The 22,344-nt window shown below is 44.3% G+C and overlaps 1 protein-coding gene across 7 annotated transcripts in view; it reads right to left on the bottom strand.

Annotated features, from left to right (window-relative positions):
- Positions 1-22,344, bottom strand: part of LOC137299051 (MAGUK p55 subfamily member 7-like) — a 147,854-nt gene that overhangs the window by 40,932 nt on the left and 84,578 nt on the right. For 4 of the 7 annotated variants that reach the window (XM_067831531.1, XM_067831529.1, XM_067831532.1 and 1 more), the window contains exons 3-16: positions 17,378-17,496; positions 16,702-16,773; positions 16,387-16,467; positions 15,915-16,046; positions 15,103-15,184; positions 12,483-12,568; positions 11,800-11,877; positions 10,526-10,722; positions 9,161-9,222; positions 8,142-8,228; positions 7,554-7,640; positions 5,801-5,881; positions 4,950-5,082; positions 3,700-3,808 (exon numbers count right to left, since the gene is read on the bottom strand). In XM_067831531.1, coding sequence (XP_067687632.1) covers positions 3,700-3,808; positions 4,950-5,082; positions 5,801-5,881; positions 7,554-7,640; positions 8,142-8,228; positions 9,161-9,222; positions 10,526-10,722; positions 11,800-11,877; positions 12,483-12,568; positions 15,103-15,184; positions 15,915-16,046; positions 16,387-16,467; positions 16,702-16,773; positions 17,378-17,496 — 1,406 coding nt within the window. The remainder of the gene's footprint in view (positions 1-3,699; positions 3,809-4,949; positions 5,083-5,800; positions 5,882-7,553; positions 7,641-8,141; positions 8,229-9,160; positions 9,223-10,525; positions 10,723-11,799; positions 11,878-12,482; positions 12,569-15,102; positions 15,185-15,914; positions 16,047-16,386; positions 16,468-16,701; positions 16,774-17,377; positions 17,497-22,344) is intronic. The other 3 variants (XM_067831533.1, XM_067831535.1, XM_067831536.1) reach the window with 2 other exon arrangements.

Here is a 22,344-nt window from a genome sequence, read left to right as displayed (position 1 = left end):
ATGCAGTCTCACCTGTGTATGGGGGTGACCAGGCACACATTCAGTCTCACCTGTATAAGAGGGGTGACCAGGCAGACATTCAGTCTCACCTGTATAAGAGGGGTGACCAGGCAGACATTCAGTCTCACCTGTCTATGGGGGTGACCAGGCACACATTCAGTCTCACCTGTATAAGAGGGGTGACCAGGCACACATTCAGTCTCACCTGTGTATGGGGGTGACCAGGCACACATGCAGTCTCACCTGTGTATGGGGGTGACCAGGTACACATTCAGTCTCACCTGTGTATGGGGGTGACCAGGTACACATGCAGGCTCACCTGTGTATGGGGCGTGACCAGGCACACATTCAGTCTCACCTGTGTATGGGGCGTGACCAGGCAGACATTCAGTCTCACCTGTGTATGGGGCGTGACCAGGCAGACATTCAGTCTCACCTGTGTATGGGGGTGACCAGGTACACATTCAGTCTCACCTGTGTATGGGGCGTGACCACGTACACATGCAGGCTCACCTGTGTATGGGGCGTGACCAGGCAGACATTCAGTCTCACCTGTGTATGGGGCGTGACCAGGCACACATTCAGTCTCACCTGTGAATAGAGGGTGACCAGGCACACATTCAGTCTCACCTGTGTATGGGGGTGACCAGGCAGACATTCAGTCTCACCTGTGTATGGGGCGTGACCAGGCAGACATTCAGTCTCACCTGTGTATGGGGCGTGACCAGGCAGACATTCAGTCTCACCTGTGAATAGAGGGTGACCAGGCACACATTCAGTCTCACCTGTGTATGGAGGGTGACCAGGCACACATTCAGTCTCACCTGTGTATGGGGCGTGACCAGGCAGACATTCAGTCTCACCTGTGTATGGGGCGTGACCAGGCAGACATTCAGGCTCACCTGTGTATGGGGGTGACCAGGTACACATGCAGGCTCACCTGTGTATGGGGGTGACCAGGCACACATGCAGTCTCACCTGTGTATGGGGGTGACCAGGCACACATTCAGTCTCACCTGTGTATGGGGGTGACCAGGCAGACATTCAGTCTCACCTGTGTATGGGGGTGACCAGGCAGACATTCAGTCTCACCTGTGTATGGGGCGTGACCAGGCAGACATTCAGTCTCACCTGTGTATGGGGGTGACCAGGCACACATTCAGCCTCACCTGTGTATGGGGCGTGACCAGACAGACATTCAGGCTCACCTGTGTATGGGGGTGACCAGGTACACATGCAGGCTCACCTGTGTATGGGGGTGACCAGGCACACATGCAGTCTCACCTGTGTATGGGGGTGACCAGGCAGACATTCAGTCTCACCTGTGTATGGGGGTGACCAGGCAGACATTCAGTCTCACCTGTGTATGGGGGTGACCAGGTACACATGCAGTCTCACCTGTGTATGGGGGTGACCAGGCACACATTCAGTCTCACCTGTATAAGAGGGGTGACCAGGCAGACATTCAGTCTCACCTGTATAAGAGGGGTGACCAGGCAGACATTCAGTCTCACCTGTGTATGGGGGTGACCAGGCAGACATTCAGTCTCACCTGTATAAGAGGGGTGACCAGGCACACATTCAGTCTCACCTGTGTATGGGGGTGACCAGGCACACATGCAGTCTCACCTGTGTATGGGGGTGACCAGGCACACATTCAGTCTCACCTGTGTATGGGGGTGACCAGGTACACATGCAGGCTCACCTGTGTATGGGGCGTGACCAGGCAGACATTCAGTCTCACCTGTGTATGGGGCGTGACCAGGCAGACATTCAGTCTCACCTGTGTATGGGGCGTGACCAGGCAGACATTCAGTCTCACCTGTGTATGGGGCGTGACCAGGCAGACATTCAGTCTCACCTGTGAATAGAGGGTGACCAGGTACACATTCAGTCTCACCTGTGTATGGAGGGTGACCAGGCAAACATTCAGTCTCACCTGTGTATGGGGCGTGACCAGGCAGACATTCAGGCTCACCTGTGTATGGGGGTGACCAGGTACACATTCAGTCTCACCTGTGTATGGGGGTGACCAGGCAGACATTCAGTCTCACCTGTGTATGGGGCGTGACCAGGCAGACATTCAGTCTCACCTGTGTATGGGGGTGACCAGGCACACATGCAGTCTCACCTGTGTATGGGGGTGACCAGGCACACATTCAGTCTCACCTGTGTATGGGGGTGACCAGGCAGACATTCAGTCTCACCTGTGTATGGGGGTGACCAGGCAGACATTCAGTCTCACCTGTGTATGGGGCGTGACCAGGCAGACATTCAGGCTCACCTGTGTATGGGGGTGACCAGGCAGACATTCAGTCTCACCTGTGTATGGGGCGTGACCAGGCAGACATTCAGTCTCACCTGTGTATGGGGGTGACCAGGTACACATGCAGTCTCACCTGTGTATGGGGGTGACCAGGCACACATGCAGTCTCACCTGTGTATGGGGGTGACCAGGCACACATTCAGTCTCACCTGTGTATGGGGGTGACCAGGCACACATTCAGTCTCACCTGTGTATGGGGTTGACCAGGCAGACATTCAGTCTCACCTGTGTATGGGGCGTGACCAGGCAGACATTCAGGCTCACCTGTGTATGGGGGTGACCAGGTACACATGCAGTCTCACCTGTGTATGGGGGTGACCAGGTACACATTCAGTCTCACCTGTGTATGGGGGTGACCAGGTACACATGCAGGCTCACCTGTGTATGGGGGTGACCAGGCACACATTCAGTCTCACCTGTGTATGGGGGTGACCAGGCACACATGCAGTCTCACCTGTGTATGGGGGTGACCAGGCACACATTCAGTCTCACCTGTGTATGGGGCGTGACCAGGCAGACATTCAGGCTCACCTGTGTATGGGGGTGACCAGGTACACATGCAGGCTCACCTGTGTATGGGGGTGACCAGGCACACATGCAGTCTCACCTGTGTATTGGGGTGACCAGGTACACATTCAGTCTCACCTGTGTATGGGGGTGACCAGGCACACATGCAGTCTCACCTGTGTATGGAGGGTGACCAGGCACACATTCAGTCTCACCTGTATAAGAGGGGTGACCAGGCAGACATTCAGTCTCACCTGTGTATGGGGGTGACCAGGCAGACATTCAGTCTCACCTGTGTATGGGGGTGACCAGGCAGACATTCAGTCTCACTTGTGTATGGGGCGTGACCAGGCAGACATTCAGGCTCACCTGTGTATGGGGGTGACCAGGTACACATGCAGTCTCACCTGTGTATGGGGGTGACCAGGTACACATTCAGTCTCACCTGTGTATGGGGGTGACCAGGTACACATGCAGGCTCACCTGTGTATGGGGGTGACCAGGCACACATTCAGTCTCACCTGTGTATGGGGGTGACCAGGTACACATGCAGTCTCACCTGTGTATGGGGGTGACCAGGCACACATTCAGTCTCACCTGTGTATGGGGCGTGACCAGGCAGACATTCAGGCTCACCTGTGTATGGGGGTGACCAGGTACACATGCAGGCTCACCTGTGTATGGGGGTGACCAGGCACACATGCAGTCTCACCTGTGTATGGGGGTGACCAGGTACACATTCAGTCTCACCTGTGTATGGGGGTGACCAGGCACACATGCAGTCTCACCTGTGTATGGAGGGTGACCAGGCACACATTCAGTCTCACCTGTGTATGGGGGGTGACAAGGCACACATTCAGTCTCACCTGTGTATGGGGGGTGACAAGGCACACCTTGCCCATGTTGATGATTGCCTTGATGGACTCCACACTCGTCCCGTACAAGTTGCCCTTGTACTCCCCATACTCCGCAAACCTGGACAAGGAGGTCACACATTACATCATACCATACATCAATACATACATCAATACATGCGTCATGATAGGTGTGAATTCATACATCAATGCATACATCAAGATAGGTGTGAATACATACATCAATACATACATCAAGATAGGTGTGAATACACACATCAATACACACATTAAGATAGGTGTGAATACACACATCAAAGCATACATCAAGATAGGTGTGAATACATGGATCAATACACACATTAAGAGAGGTGTGAATACACACATCAAAGCATACATCAAGATAGGTGTGAATACACACATCAATGCATACATTAAGATAGGTGTGAATACATAGATCAATACATACATCAAGATAGGTGTGAATACACACATCAATGCATACATTAAGATAGGTGTGAATACATACATCAATGCATACATCAAGATAGGTGTGAATACACAGATCAATACATACATCAAGATATTACTTATCAGTCCACTAGTGTTGGTAAGTGTGTAAATACATCACTAGACGGTCCACTAGTGTTGCTGAGGTGTAAATACATCACTAGACATTCTTCTAGTATTGGTGAGGTGTAAATACATCACTAGACAATCCATTGGTGTTGGTAAGTGTGTAAATACATCACTAGACGGTCCACTAGTGTTGCTGAGGTGTAAATACATCACTAGACATTCTTCTAGTATTGGTGAGGTGTAAATACATCACTAGACAATCCATTGGTGTTGGTAAGTGTGTAAATACATCACTAGACGGTCCACTGGTGTTGGTGAGGTGTAAGTACATCACTAATCAGTCCACTAGTGTTGGTGAGGTGTAAATACATCACTAGACGGTCCACTGGTGTTGCTGAGGTGTAAGTACATCACTAATCAGTCCACTAGTGTTGGTGAGGTGTAGATGCATCACTAGACAGTCTTCTAGTATTGGTGAGGTGTAAATACATCACTAGACAATCCATTGGTGTTGGTAAGTGTGTAAATACATCACTAGACGGTCCACTAGTATTGGTGAGGTGTAAATACATCACTAGACAGTCCACTGGTGTTGGTGAGGTGTAAATACATCACTACGGTATCCACAAGTGTAGAACCTCCTACAGTTCACAACATACATACTGATGGCTTGAGTTACTTACATGACCTTTGAGCTGTGACCTGCCTCATCACCAACTGACCTTTGCGCCATGATGCCGGACTCCATCTCTTCCCGAGTCACAAAATGGTACTCTTTGCCATCTTGCTCAAACGGCTTCTTTGGCCTTGATGTGTCTGGAATATATTTCCATTCTCTCATGAAAGGTGTACATACACGACACAGCATTATGGAAGTGGATACAGCAGTAAGGTGTACAGACATGACACAGCCTTAAGGAAATGGACAGTGCAGCAGGTGCACAGACATGACACAGCCTTAAGGAAATGGACAGTGCAGCAGGTGTACAGACATGACACAGCCTTAAGGAAATGGACAGTGCAGCAGGTGTACAGACATGACACAGCCATAAGGAAGTGGACAGTGCAGGTGTACAGACATGACACAGCCTTAAGGAAATGGACAGTGCAGCAGGTGTACAGACATGACACAGCCTTAAGGAAGTGGACAGTGCAACAAGGTGTACAGACATGACACAGCCTTAAGGAAATGGACAGTGCAGCAGGTGTACAGACATGACACAGCCTTAAGGAAATGGACAGTGCAGCAAGGTGTACAGACATGACACAGCCTTAAGGAAGTGGACAGTGCAGCAAGGTGTACAGACATGACACAGCCTTAAGGAAATGGACAGTGCAGCAGGTGTACAGACATGACACAGCCTTAAGGAAATGGACAGTGCAGCAGGTGTACAGACATGACACAGCCTTAAGGAAATGGACAGTGCAGCAGGTGTACAGACATGACACAGCCTTAAGGAAGTGGACAGTGCAGCAAGGTGTACAGACATGACACAGCCTCATGTCAGTTTAGACAGAAGAAATGTGTACATACATGGCACAGCCTCAAGGAAGTGGACTGGGTTGCTGGCCTTGAGACGACGCTTCAGTTCATTGCAACCAACTCCAGCAGGACCTGGATTAACGCAAAAGAAAACACTGTTAGATCATTAGATCACATCACCACACTCTTAGATCATCAGATCACATCACCACACTGTTACACCATCAGATCACATCACCACACTGTTAGATCAACAGATCATATCACCACACTGTTAGATCATCAGATCACATCACCACACTCTTAGATCATCAGATCACATCACCACACAGTTCCACCATCAGATCACATGACCACACTGTTAGATCATCAGATCACATATCCACACTGTTACATCATCAGCTCACATCTACACACTGTTACACCATCAGATCACATCACCACACTGTTAGATCATCAGATCACATCACCAAACTGTTAGATCATCAGATCACATCACCAAACCGTTACACCATCAGATCACATCACCACACTGTTAGACCATCAGATCACATCACCACACTGTTAGACCATCAGATCATATCACCACACTGTTAGATCATCAGATCACATCACCAAACTGTTACATCATCAGATCACATCACCACACTGTTAGACCATCAGATCACATCACCACACTGTTAGACCATCAGATCACATCACCAAACTGTTAGATCATCAGATCACATCACCAAACTGTTACACCATCAGATCACATCACCACACTGTTACACCATCAGATCACATCACCAAACTGTTAGATCATCAGATCACATCACCAAACTGTTAGATCATCAGATCACATCACCACACTGTTAAATCATCAGATCACATCACCAAACTGTTACACCATCAGATCACATCACCACACTGTTAGACCATAAGATAACATCACCACACTGTTAGACCATCAGATCACATCACCAAACTGTTAGACCATAAGATAACATCACCACACTGTTAGACCATCAGATCACATCACCAAACTGTTAGACCATAGGATAACATCACCACACTGTTAGACCATCAGATCACATCACCACACTGTTAGATCATCAGATCACATCACCACACTGTTACATCATCAGATGATATTGCCACATTATCAAATCATAAGATGATATCACCATGCTGTTAGATTATCAGATCACATCACAACACTGTTACATCATCAGATGGCATCACTACACTATTAGATTATCAGATCACATCACCACACTGTTAGATAATCAGATGATATTGCCACATTATCAAATCATCAGATGATATCACCATGCCGTTAGATCATCAGATGACATTACTACACGCATCATCAAATTACATCATCACCACAGTTTACCCTCACAATGTTGACATCATGTCTATATTACATCAATACAACATTTATCTTCTACATGTGATGCATTTTCCTACCTGTGTGTTAATGAAATACTAGTGAACTGTTGATGACCTATAAGTTGAATTGATTCCTCACCTGTAAACTGATGGCTTACACATGGACTGATTCCCCACTCATAAACTGATGCCTCTGAACTGATGCCTCACCTGTAAACTGATGGCTTACCTGTGGGCTGATGCCTTTCCTGTGAAGTACCTATGATATGAAATCTTGCCAATAAAGTGATGCCTTACCTACAAGCTGAAGCCTTTCCAATAAAGTGATGCCTTACCTACAAGCTGAAGCCTTACCAGTAAAGTGATGCCTTACCTACAAGCTGAAGCCTTGCCAATAAAGTGATCCCTTACCCACATGCTGATGTCTTACCTATAAGCACTATCGGTCGGCACCTGTTGGGCTTGGGCTGATACTGTTCGACCTCCTCGTATGTGGGGATTTCATCTGTATCATACTCTGTAACATCAACATGTACAACTACTCTGCTTTTGGCTGTATCTGGAGTATCAGTCCTAGCCTACACTGTCAGCTAAGACAGAATAAGCCAGTAGCAGCAAATTAGCATCAGGGAAATATGGGCTTAAAGCTCATAGAAAATCAAAGAATTTGATATGTACAGATTATGTATTAATACAACAAATACCTGTGTTACAGTAATCCACAGAAAAAGATGTTTGACAAACCTCAAAGCAGAAGCAGGTAGATTTGCAGAGAAAAGTATCACATTACTATGACACATACATAAATGGTGTGGTTCTGAGCATTCCAACTGACCCCATCAAATCTTTCTAGCCAATCAAATAATACACAAAACTTCAAGCAAAAACAAGATTATGAAACAATTTACATAAACCAATTTCATGAAATGTTTCAACTATTTATAAGTAATTCTTCAAACGGTATCTGAACCACAGCATTTAATTTACTGATGTTAGAAAATAGTACTGAGCCAGGTACCTCCATTCTGAACTGCATGGTACATTGTTTTACGTAATTTCTTTTGCCGCGGAATTCTTGGACTGTAACGACATGGGCTCAGTTGTCCTAGAGAGGGGACACAAATAAAGAGAAACAGAATCTATGTGAGCTGTGAACAGGTGAAGAATGAAAAAAAGCATAATTACGATATTCTTACAAAAACCTGCCTTAGACAGAGTCTGATCAAAGTGTGGGTGAAATTATCGCATAGTGTACCAAATACTCCATACAGTCACATGGACAGTGTACTGTGTTCTCAATACTTTCACAAATCTGTACACCAAATACTCCATACAGTCACACGGACAGTGTACAGTGTTCTCAATACTTTCACAAATCTGTACACCAACAGAAAGTATGAAACTTTCAAACTTGCTGCACTTATCCAGAGACAATCATTTGTATAAAGTGACAGCCATCTTGGACGAAACCATCTTGGACTACGTAGTGCAACTCCATCTACCAATCATCATCAATGACATTTTCAAGCAGGTACATGTTCTGACTGGTGGCAGCACGCAGATTGTGAAAATTAAAGGAAATAGCAAAATAGGAAGTTGTGCATCATTTGCTCCCCACAGATGTTCTTCTGTTAGTCAGATGTTACACCCCTGTATGTTATGATGCCCTACCCTCGGCCACTCGCCAGCAGCATTGGGAAGTAATGGTGGCAGTAACTCTCCACATTAGTGGAAATTAGACTGAACAACTATATTAAGTTGTGGAGTCCAAACACAGCCATGGCAGCACCTTGGTCTCTTGATGCCTCAGGTTACAGACAACTTCCCTATGGCACTCAACCATCATGTTAGTCCTAATAGGTAATGCATATCAACTTTCTGTTATCTCAACTGTAACATAAAACATCCCTTATGTTTAAAAGGAAGTACTTTCCACAGCACATACATTGACCGAGAGTGTTGAGGGTGACTGTAGAACAGAACAAGAGATAGATGTATAGACACATGGTACAGATACTCTTCCTGCTCAAAACTCACTTGTCCCATTGTGAACCAGCCCCGGGGAACCCTTTGCCTCGGCCCTTCTCTGCATTTCATTCCTGGAACAGCAGAACAGCATGACTAGCATTCATGGAACAGCAGAACAGCATGACTAGCGTCCCTTGAACAGCAGAACAACAGGACTAGCATCTCTGGAACAGCAGAACAACATGACTAGCATCCCTGGAACAGCAGAACAACAGGACTAGCATCTCTGGAACAGCAGAACAACAGGACTAGCATTCATGGAACAGCAGAACAACATGACTAGCATCCCTGGAACAGCAGAACAACATGACTAGCATTCATGGAACAGCAGAACAGCATGACTAGCGTCCCTGGAACAGCTGAACAACATGACTAGCATCTCTGGAACAGCAGAACAGCATGACTAGCGTCCCTGGAACAGCAGAACAACATGACTAGCATCTCTGGAACAGCAGAACAACATGACTAGCATCTCTGGAACAGCAGAACAACATGACTAGCATCCCTGGAACAGCAGAACAACAGGACTAGCATCTCTGGAACAGCAGAACAACAGGACTAGCATTCATGGAACAGCAGAACAACATGACTAGCGTCCCTGGAACAGCAGAACAACATGACTAGCATTCATGGAACAGCAGCACAACATGACTAGCATCTCTGGAACAGCAGAACAACATGACTAGCATTCATGGAACAGCAGAACAACATGACTAGCATTCATGGAACAGCAGAACAACATGACTAGCGTCCCTGGAACAGCAGAACAACATGACTAGCATCCCTGGAACAGCAGAACAACATGACTAGCATTCATGGAACAGCAGAACAACATGACTAGCATTCATGGAACAGCAGAACAACATGACTAGCATTCATGGAACAGCTGAACAACATGACTAGCATTCATGGAACAGCTGAACAACATGACTAGCATTCATGGAACAGCTGAACAACATGACTAGCATTCATGGAACAGCTGAACAACATGACTAGCATTCATGGAACAGCTGAACAACATGACTAGCATTCATGGAACAGCTGAACAACATGACTAGCATTCATGGAACAGCTGAACAACATGACTAGCATTCATGGAACAGCTGAACAACATGACTAGCATTCATGGAACAGCTGAACAACATGACTAGCATTCATGGAACAGCAGCACAACATGACTAGCATTCATGGAACAGCAGCACAACATGACTAGCATTCATGGAAGACATTATGTTCAAGCTACATCATATTGATAACATTTTACATTTTTCCCAGATTATACCAGATCCTAATACTGCAAGAACTGGAAGAAACTGTTTAAATCTTGGAGACTTCATGTGTGACGTGATTGACTGCTTGTCTGAAAAATGTTACCTCTCTTGGAGCTGTTTACTTGGAATGAGGCCAGCACTAGTAATTGTCTCCCCTTCTTTCCTGGCTTGCCACCAGGTGGGGTCATCTTGATTGACAATGTGAAGGACATCCCCTCTTCTGAACTCCAACCCAGCTTCTGGGCAAGGGTTGGTGGTGTCTGTTTCTGGGGTGTAGTCAAACAGAGCCTTTACTCTCATCTGAAACATTTACGACCAACACTTTCAATAAACTTTCAGGACAATATTTGGATTGTGAATCCTTGTGCCACCCGTCCTACAACAGCCTCTGTGGCATCATGAGAGATAACATGAGCTATAGGACCCTGTCACAATAAAATCCAAACACTTCTATTCAAGCACCTCAAAAACACTGTGTACATGACTGCATGTCCCTGTGTGTTCATACATGATGGTTAAGTCCGTGCCACCAAATCACTGAGTAAATGGATACTTCAAATCTTTAATTAAGAAATACAGTTTGTGCTTTATTACACTATACATGGTGGTAGAACGAACTGTATTTCTTTTCTAAGATGCCATACTTAATAATTTCTAAGCCTAATTTCAATTAATCTACAGCAGAAAACAAACGATGGTGTCTGTGACCTAAATTAAGAATCCTCACACAGAGCTGTTCTTTTGACATGTCAGCCCCCTACGTTAATACAAACGTTACTAGAAAAACAAATGATGAACAGTTTGGTGAAGGTTTATGTTCGGGTTAAATATCTTCTCTAGATCATTTTAATTACATCTGTGTTTCTCCTAAACCATACAAGGCAAAATGACCGTCTCATTTCTACTACCAACGAAAGTTTAGATCAGTACATTCAGCTGAAGCTGACTAGTCATGCGACATTCCACGATTGCACTGCGGGAATGTAAACACTGCAAACATTGCGATAGCAACTGATATGCATCGTGAAGTCGGTTACATTGTGACGTAATGCAAAACAGTTCAATTACGAGGGGGCACACTGGAATGGCGCAGCGACGTCAACACATTGTGACATAATGCAAAAAGTGCACATTATCGTCTGATAAAGTATTGTCGTCGCCTTTGATCTTTCACCGAAGCATCTTACAATTTTCATTATTACAGTGAATTAGATTATGAGAAGCTGAAAGCTGAGAAAAATTGCATCCGCCACAGTCATCGAGAGTGTGGGTTGCAATCCCACAAGAGATTCAACCCATATATACAGTCAATATTCCATTACTATGTAATTCCTTCTATACGAAGTTCAGAACATCTCAATCAGCCCAGATAGTTACCTGACACTGGCGTTGATCTGGGCCATTCTTGGAGTTGCTTGGCACCAACTTCAGAGTCACAGGGCCAGTTATTCTCGACTAAAACATCAAGCTCACTATTCATGACTCTGCCATAGACATCAGCATCTCCAGCTGCCATTACACTCGATCTAAGTACAAAGCTTTAACACTGTACTGGCACCATATTGCCACTTGACAGGTATTGACACTGTACTGATGCTATTGGCACTGAGGTCATTATTAGATGGAAATCAAGTCCAACATATGAGTAATACTTTCAATCAATGAATTCTAAATACTTAATACAGATATTTTTGCATATATTACACTTATGCTATACATGTTATTTTGCATATATTATACTTATACTATACATGTTGTTTTGCATATATCATATTTATACTATACATGTTATTTTGCATATATTATACTTATACTATACATGTTATTTTGCATATATGATACTTATACTATACATGTTATTTTGCATATATTATACTTATACTATACATGTTATTTTGCATATATTACACTTATACTATACATGTTATTTTGCATATATTATACTTATACTATACATGTTATTTTGCATATATTATACTTATACTATACATGTTAAAATGAAATCAGTTATGATCTGCAAGATGATATTTGACGCAGAACATATTGAGAATACCACTCACCAGAATGTCAACGACCTCATTGGGATCGCATCCTCGGACACACACACCGTTGACCTCGTGGACCTCATCCCCAACATGGATCAGACCTGTTGAATGACCATCATGCGATGATGATGATGATGATGATGATGATGACAATTTCAGAAAGTCTCATTACTACTTTGACCTTCATATATACTGAACCTTATCTATAACAGCTACATATAATGGTAATTAACCAATAACATATACAAAGGTATAGGCATCAATAGATTGAGATATATAAACTGACTCAAATATCCACCTTTGACTCGTAAAAATCATCCTGAGAGCATTGGGGACTCCCCAAATTAGATGTCAGGGACAAATAGCCATACAGCTGAGACTCCCCAAATTAGATGTCAAGGAATAATAGCCATACAGCTGAGTCTCCCCAAACTAAGATGTCAGGGACAAACACCCATACAGCAGAAGCTCCCCAAACTAAGAGGTCAGGGACAAACACCCATACAGCAGAGGCTCCCCAAATTAAGATGTCAGGGACAAACACCCATACAGCTGAGACTCCCCAAATTAGATGTCAAGGACAAATAGCCATACAGCTGAGTCTCCCAAAACTAAGATGTCAGGGACAAACACCCATACAGCAGAAGCTCCCCAAACTAAGAGGTCAGGGACAAACAGCCACACAGCTGAGACTCCCCAAACTAAGAGGTCAGGGACAGACAGCCACACAGCTGAGACTCCCAAAAATAAGATGTCAGGGACAAACAGCCATACAGCAGAGACTCCCCAAACAGCTGAGACTCCCCAAACTAAGATGTCAAGGACAAACAGCCATACAGCAGAGGCTCCCCAAACTAAGATGTCAGGGACAAACACCCATACAGCTGAGACTCCCCAAACTAGATGTCAGGGACAAATAGCCATACAGCTGAGACTTCCCAAATTAAGATGTCAGGGACAAATACCCATACAGCAGAGTCTCCCCAAACTAAGATGTCAGGGACAAACACCCATACAGCAGAGGCTCCCCAAACTAAGATGTCAAGGACAAACAGCCATACAGCTGCAACTCCCCAAACTAAGATGTCAGGGACAAACACCCATACAGCTGAGTCCCCCCAAACTAAGATGTCAGGGACAAACACCCATACAGCAGAGTCTCCCCAAACTAAGATGTCAAGGACAAACAGCCATACAGCTGCAACTCCCCAAACTAAGATGTCAGGGACAAACAGCCATACAGCTGAGACTCCCCAAACTAAGATGTCAGGGACAAACATCCATACAGCTGAGACTCCCCAAACTAAGATGTCAGGGACAAACACCCATACAGCTGAGACTCCCCAAACTAAGATGTCAGGGACAAACAGCCATACAGCTGAGACTCCCCAAACTAAGATGTCAGGGACAAACACCCATACAGCAGAGGCTCCCCAAACTAAGATGTCAGGGACAAACATCCATACAGCAGAGGCTCCCCAAACTAAGATGTCAGAGACAAACACCCATACAGCTGAGACTCCCCAAACTAAGATGTCAGGGACAAACAGCCATACAGCTGAGACTCCCCAAACTAAGATGTCAGGGACAAACATCCATACAGCAGAGGCTCCCCAAACTAAGACGTCAGGGACAAACACCCATACAGCAGAGGCTCCCCAAACTAAGATGTCAGGGACAAACACCCATACGGCAGAGGCTCCCCAAACTAAGATGTCAGGGACAAACACCCATACAGCAGAGGCTCCCCAAACTAAGATGTCAGGGACAAACACCCATACAGCAGAGGCTCCCCAAACTAAGATGCCAAGGACAAACACCCATACAGCAGAGGCTCCCCAAACTAAGATGCCAGGGACAAACACCCATACAGTAGAGGCTCCCCAAACTAAGATGTCAGGGACAAACACCCATACAGCAGAGGCTCCCCAAACTAAGATGCCAGGGACAAACACCCATACAGCAGAGGCTCCCCAAACTAAGATGCCAGGGACAAACACCCATACAGCAGAGGCTCCCCAAACTAAGATGCCAAGGACAAACACCCATACAGCTGAGGCTGAAAGTCCATATAAATGTCCAAAATGTGACTAATGTCTGACACTGCCCAAAGATGTCTAGACTAGCTGTCTTATCAAAAGCGCCGCAAGCAATCACTTATTATTTTTTTTATTATTATAAGCTTTCTCATAAAAGAGGGACCAAGTTATGCAGAATCGCAAGCCAGACAAGGAGAAGTATGAACATAGGTTTGAAGCTTTATACAATAGGGCCTGTTCATCTCCCCTCGCAGCCATCTTTGATGATGTCTATGCCATGTTGGGATGCTATGACTGCTGTTTTGTCCGCTCGGCGACCGTTCTCAGGCGCCGTTGTAGCGGTTACACAAGTTTTGTGTCCATTTCAAACAATTAGTTTTCCATTACAGAGCGTTTGTTTCTGTTTTAGAGGATACTGTTGAAGTTTTGGAAGCTTAATTTCCTAATTTGGTGATTTTTGTTCTGTTTTGGTGTATATCAGTTCAGTTTTGATGATTTGTTCACTGTTCGTATGGAAGGCCTGTTGGTCCGGAAATGTTCTTACTCAAGACCAAATGATCTGTTTGATATGAACTTGAATGGCTGAGCACACCTACCACTTCTGTCTGCTGCTCCTCCATGTAACACCCGCGCTACCTCAATGTTGCCTGATTCCTCATTCAGCTGTATCGTCACACCCTGCAAACAACCAACATGTACTATCAGCTGTATCGTCACACCCTGCAACCAATCAACATGCTCTATCAGCTGTATCATCAAACCCTGCAACCAATCAACATGCTCTATCAGCTGTATCGTCACACCCTGCAACCAATCAACATGTACTATCAGCTGTATCGTCACACCCTGCAACCAATCAACATACACTATCAGCTGTATCATCACACGCTGCAACCAATCAACATGCACTATCAGCTGTATCATCACACCTTGCAATAAATCAACACGCACTAACAGCTGTATCATCAAACCCTGCAACCAATCAACATGCACTATGAGTTGTATCATCACACCCTGCAACCAATCAACATGCACTATCAGCTGTATCATCACACCCTGCAACCAATCCACATGTACTATCAATTGTACCGTCACACCCTGCAACTAAACAACATGCACTATCAGCTGTATCGTCACACCCTGCACCCAATCAACACGCACTATCAGTTGTATCATCACACCCTGCAACCAATCAACACGCACTAACAGCTGTATCATCACACCCTGCAACCAATCAACATGCACTATCAGCTGTATCATCACACCCTGCAACCAATCCACATGTACTATTAGTTGTATCGTCACACCCTACAACCAACCAACACGCACTATCAGCTGTATCATCACACCCACCAACCGCATTTTCAATATTTCACAAAAGTAATATCTGTATTGATTGTCCGCCTACCAGTGGCTCATTGCTCTTAATGAGCCTGACGACCTTGACAGCAGCCTCATCTTCGTCCACTTCCTCTGCCACAGGGCCAACCTGAGGGGAATAGTCCGACCTTGAGATCTTGTCATGGGTGTACAACAGCGCCTGTTACAAAGGATACCAAACCCTCAGTTAGCATCATCAAATCTTTCTTCATGTGATCTCAGAGTAATAGAAGTAGTGTATTATCTATTCTTCTAACTTTGGGGTCACTGCTCGAAATACTTGTTTGTAACCTGTAGTGTCTATCAAATAAAATGTCGGCCATCTTAAGTACAGAAGACATTTTGTGGAGTGATTTCATACACAATGTCAAATAATGCTCATGGATTTACTTCCTGCCTTCTTCAGGCCTAGTACATAGTTTGGAACACAACAGTACAACAGAAGGTCCATTTTGCCGTCCGGGGAAGCGTCTCCATATTGTTTGCAACAAACTTTGTACCTGTAGGTGAGGCTTAGACAATATGTCAAGTAGTTCTTGTACTCGCAAGTCTTCCTCTTGGCATCGCACGGAGCAGAACACCTAGACAGCAACAAACATCACATCATGCAGTTATACCACACCCTACTGGCACACAGAGCATCTGATCCAGAACAAACATCACACCATTTAGTTACTTCTGACTGACAGCTTCTCCACAAATGTAAAGTTATTTTTCTATTTTTCAAATCAGCAGAGAACAAGGTTGTTGCATCGATCTCCAGTACAGTTCTGTCTGCATGTGTGAAGGGAGACAACTCTGAAAAGACTACTCACATCAGCAGCTTGGGACACAGCGAACTCTGCCACAGGACGGACTTGTGGACTGGTGGAAAGTATTCGGTAAACCTGTGACAGATACCATTGTGTTAGATATCAGTAATATGTGGGGCATTTGTGGCAGTGGACAGTGGCTGATTAACCATCACAACAACAGGTGCTCCAAGTGTCTGACCTCTGGCACAGTACAAGACTGGACACCATTTTCAGAAACCTTTTTAAAAATTTAACTATTTTCACTTTTCTGTGAGCAATTGTAAGATGAGTCTCTCACTAGACAATACTGTTGTTTAACTTCACAGTTTGTCATAAACAAACAGTCAAATAAATGTTAAACCAGTCTTCAAGACACTGGTTTCCACTATTCTGAATTTATGTAAGATGGAATGGAAAGCCTGTCAACTGCAAACATACAAATATTGAAACTAGGGATCTTTGCTGGTTAAAGCATGTTAGTCATTATTCAATATTTCAGCAATATCCCCAATCGTTAGTAATCTGAATCATACATCTATACTACTGTTCTGTATGGTAAAAAGTACTAAGCACAGTCATGATCACACAAACAGCTTTGTATTTTACACATCTCTCCTCAGTGAGATGGTCTCTCACACCCTCTGGCTCTACTACCTGACGTTGTGTGACCCAGGAGACACTGATAATACTGACTTACATGTAGCAACAGCCGCAGGTCCCTTGAGCGCAGGAAGCGGCGAAGGAACGCAATCTCAGGACCCTTGCTGGGAAGTCGTGTCTCCAGGCTCGGCAGTGCAGTTAGGAGTTTCTGGGCATCTGAAAGGTTGACGGAGAATCATATAATTTGCTAAAGTCCCTTGAGGCAATTACAGGCCATCAACGAAACCAATGTCTACCTCAGGGGACAGGATATTGTAAGGCAGGGTTCAGGTTGGGGGAGCTCCATGGCTACATTGATATGTAGGGGAGGGTGAGGGTATGTACAGTTCGGGTAGACAATCAATCCCTACACGAAGTCCCTAACCCATCAAACCCCACAACCAGTCACCCCTCCTCCATCAAACCCCACAACCAGTAACCTAGTCAAATCATCTGTTTGGTTAGACTGATCCTGCAGTTCTACTGATCCAATCACTGCATCACTGACAAAAAGATTACATGCCTTGCATCATACCATCCAACACTGTTGACACCAAATAACACTTTCCTCAACTGGCAAAAGAACTAGAGGAAAAGAGTAACAACATCATTGTCTAAAGTGGTTAAAATATGCAAACATCAGCTTTGTGTGTGTGTACGAGATCTCTGTGAGACAAATGTGTGCGAGACACAGATGTGTCTGTGCAATAGACGCATGGGTGAAGAAGACTTCATGTGTGAGACTAGTTCTTTGTGAATGAAATTAGTTTTAGCTGCTTTTAGTAATAATTCAGCAACATCACTTCATGGGTCACCTGAATTAGTTTCTACCTCTTAATCAGCAACATCACTTCATGGGTCACCTGAATTAGTTTCTACCTCTTAATCAGCAACATCACTTCATGGGTCACCTGTGCGAGACACAGATGTGTCTGTGCAATAGACGCATGGGTGAAGAAGACTTCATGTGTGAGACTAGTTCTTTGTGAATGAAATTAGTTTTAGCTGCTTTTAGTAATAATTCAGCAACATCACTTCATGGGTCACCTGAATTAGTTTCTACCTCTTAATCAGCAACATCACTTCATGGGTCACCTGAATTAGTTTCTACCTCTTAATCAGCAACATCACTTCATGGGTCACCTGAATTAGTTTCTACCTCTTAATCAGCAACATCACTTCATGGGTCACCTGAATTAGTTTCTACCTCTTAATCAGCAACATCACTTCATGGGTCACCTGAATTAGTTTCTACCTCTTAATCAGCAACATCACTTCATGGGTCACCTGAATTAGTTTCTACCTCTAAATCAGCAACATCACTTCATGGGTCACCTGAATTAGTTTCTACCTCTAAATCAGCAACATCACTTCATGGGTCACCTGAATTAGTTTCTACCTCTAAATCAGCAACATCACTTCATGGGTCACCTGAATTAGTTTCTACCTCTTAATCAGCAACATCACTTCATGGGTCACCTGAATTAGTTTCTACCTCTAAATCAGCAACATCACTTCATGGGTCACCTGAATTAGTTTCTACCTCTAAATCAGCAACATCACTTCATGGGCCACCTGAATGGGTTTCTACCACTAAATCCTGGTAAGGATGTACCTGAAAATGATGATACAATCCAAAGTAACCCAAGTAAAGCTTGCTTGTAACCTCAATGAGAACTTGAGTGTGGGTTACTTCTAGCCTCTTGATGTAAGATACTACTGTGGGATTGTTCATGGCAGTATGTATGGAGTTCCTTACACCTTGTGAGCTGGAGCTGCTATCATGAACACTTATGTGGACTGGAGAATCTGACATCCTGATACCTCACACCATCTTCAAATTGTCGTCCTGTGAGTGAAGCATATGGAAAGAGGGAATCCCAAGCCCCATGGATGATGTCAGAAATATTCCACCACAAAAGGTTTTGAACACTAGATCCGTATTCACTTTGTCAGTGTCTAGCTGTGTCCCTCAGTGGTGGTTGATTCAATCTGAATTTATCTTAGATGTGGACAGCCTCAAGAAGTTAAATCCAGCATTGAAGTGATAACTCCAAGAAGCAGCATCCATGACATGTAGTGTGTGCAGATTGCTAACTTCTTGATTACGTTCCAGTGGAGGATAAACCAAGTCTCAACTGGTGTCAAATATTGCTCCAGTATATATTTCTGCACTTGCTTGGGTTGAAGCTCCCACATGTTCAAGGAACCCCAAATTCAAAAAGAAATCAAGTAAATATAGAGAGTTTTCAACAGCAGCATTCAGATAGAGGATATTGTAGAGGTACCTGTGAATTCATACACACTGAAGATGCAGATATGCCAGCACTGGAGCTGTGAAGTTCATGTGTAGCCACAAAGCAATATTTCAAATGGTAGAACCTTGAATAAGAAGAGTCTTCTGCAGACACCAAAGTGTCAGTATCTCTCCAAGTCTGGCTGGATGGGAACATGTAGATAATAAGGGCATTTGTATTGCACTCAAGTCCACAACACAGCGGGGTATTCTCAAAACGCTACAATCTGATTATTATTACCCCAGATAACTCCTGCTGCCTGTGAGGAGCTAGAAGGTTACAGTCACAAGACTTGTCTCACCTGGCACCCATTTTCTGCTGGGCGAACAGAGGAAATTTTGAACAAGCTCATTTGCCTAGGGCAAGACCACATGTGTGCTTTGTTGTGGGGCAGGACTGAAGTCCTAGAAACTCACAGGAGTCAAGCTGCCCATTAGAACACTGTCTGCGCCATCATTGGCTAACTTGACCTGTTTGTAACCTGAGCTCTATGCACAGTACCACACGCCTAACTCAATTACGACCTTTCAGACCAAGAACTGGCTGTCATGGCCATAGAACCTTGGGTTCTCGGAACTGATACCAGTGTCCAAGTTCAACATCCATGCTACCAGTGTCTATGAAGTCCACACAGCTTGGTATGAAAACCCTTCCTGTCAGGGATCCACTCTCCAGAACTGTTCCTACAAGATCTAAGACGATAGGGATTACCCTGTTGAGGTCATAGTCAGCTTCATCAGTCAAATCCTCCAATCCTGCTGTCTGCGTCTCTGCTATGATGTCTTCCAACAGGGTTGACATTGTCCAGACGGACCACACAACCTGTGATCTCTACTTGATGAATGCATGCCAAACTGTCAGTCTGTGTGTAGCCACCACCATGTTTTACATTACAGGGAACACTTCAGTTGAAGTGACAGTAGAAGCTGGTGTGGTCAACATCTAAAAGCTTAGATGCAACCAAAAACATACATAATCTAAACACAATTATCATTTACCAGTATTCATAACATATAATATACATTGCTGTCTCATAAAAAAACAAATAAACAAAATTATAAGCATACACCTGCAAATCAAAGTGCAATATTTTGTACTTCGGTTTACTACACTCTAAACAAAACAACCAAGATAGCAAACCCAGTTACTTAAGTGTAACAAAGACTTTCATTGGCTGGTTCATGTACCTATACACTCAGGGCTGTTTGTTTATGGGGTATAGCCTGTTCAGTGTAACAAAGACTTTCATTGGCTGGTTCATGTACCTATACACTCAGGGCTGTTTGTTTATGGGGTATAGCCTGTTAAGTGTAACAAAGACTTTCATTGGCTGGTTCATGTACCTATACACTCAGGGCTGTTTGTTCATGGGGTATAGCCTGTTAAGTGTAACAAAGACTTTCATTGGCTGGTTCATGTACCTATACACTCAGGGCTGTTTGTTTATGGGGTATAGCCTGTTAAGTGTAACAAAGACTTTCACTGGCTGGTTCATGTACCTATACACTCGGGGCTGTTTGTTTGTAGGGTATAGCCTGTTAAGTGTAACAAGGCTTTCACTGGCTGGTTCATGTACCTATACACTCAGGGCTGTTTGTTTATGGGGTATAGCCTGTTCAGTGTAACAAAGACTTTCATTGGCTGGTTCATGTACCTATACACTCAGGGCTGTTTGTTTATGGGGTATAGCCTGTTCAGTGTAACAAAGACTTTCATTGGCTGGTTCATGTACCTATACACTCAGGGCTGTTTGTTTATGGGGTATAGCCTGTTAAGTGTAACAAAGACTTTCATTGGCTGGTTCATGTACCTATACACTCAGGGCTGTTTGTTTGTAGGGTATAGCCTGTTAAGTGTAACAAAGACTTTCATTGGCTGGTTCATGTACCTATACACTCAGGGCTGTTTGTTTATGGGGTATAGCCTGTTAAGTGTAACAAAGACTTTCATTGGCTGGTTCATGTACCTATACACTCAGGGCTGTTTGTTTGTAGGGTATAGCCTGTTCAGTGTAACAAAGACTTTCATTGACTGGTTCATGTACCTGTACACTCAGGGCTGTTTGTTTGTAGGGTATAGCCTGTTAAGTGTAACAAAGACTTTCATTGGCTGGTTCATGTACCTATACACTCGGGGCTGTTTGTTTATGGGGTATAACCTGTTAAGTGTAACAAAGACTTTCACTGGCTGGTTCATGTACCTATACACTCGGGGCTGTTTGTTCATGGGGTATAGCCTGTTAAGTGTAACAAAGACTTTCACTGGCTGGTTCATGTACCTATACACTCGGGGCTGTTTGTTCATGGGGTATAGCCTGTTAAGCGTATAGGATGCCTGTCACAATCAACTTGTACTTTTTATTTAGTGAGTAGATTAATTACATGTTTGAGTAAACAAACAAGATTAGACTAATCCTACTCGTGACCTTATAATCCAGGCATCAAGCTTCAAGTTGTGTGAACCTACTTACTGCACATGCACTATGTGCGCAGCGTAGCACAGCTGTTGAAACCATTTTCCGCCACAGCTGGGGTGAAATTAGTGAACTGTTGGATTTTGCAGGGGGAGTTTCATTGTGTTATTTTTCAAGTTTATAAATTCAATTTGCATTTTTGATAATTTGTTACTGTATGTCCATACCAAAAGGTACCAAAGGTGTGTTTTGAATGGCATGTAAGCTTTCAGATGCCAACATGCATCTCATATGAGTAGGGACAAAGACCATGGA

This window comes from Haliotis asinina, chromosome 10, assembly GCF_037392515.1.
Source record: "Haliotis asinina isolate JCU_RB_2024 chromosome 10, JCU_Hal_asi_v2, whole genome shotgun sequence".
Lineage (NCBI taxonomy): Eukaryota > Metazoa > Mollusca > Gastropoda > Lepetellida > Haliotidae > Haliotis > Haliotis asinina.
Note: the sequence above shows the minus strand (reverse complement) of the source record. Positions and strands in the feature narration are given on the sequence as shown.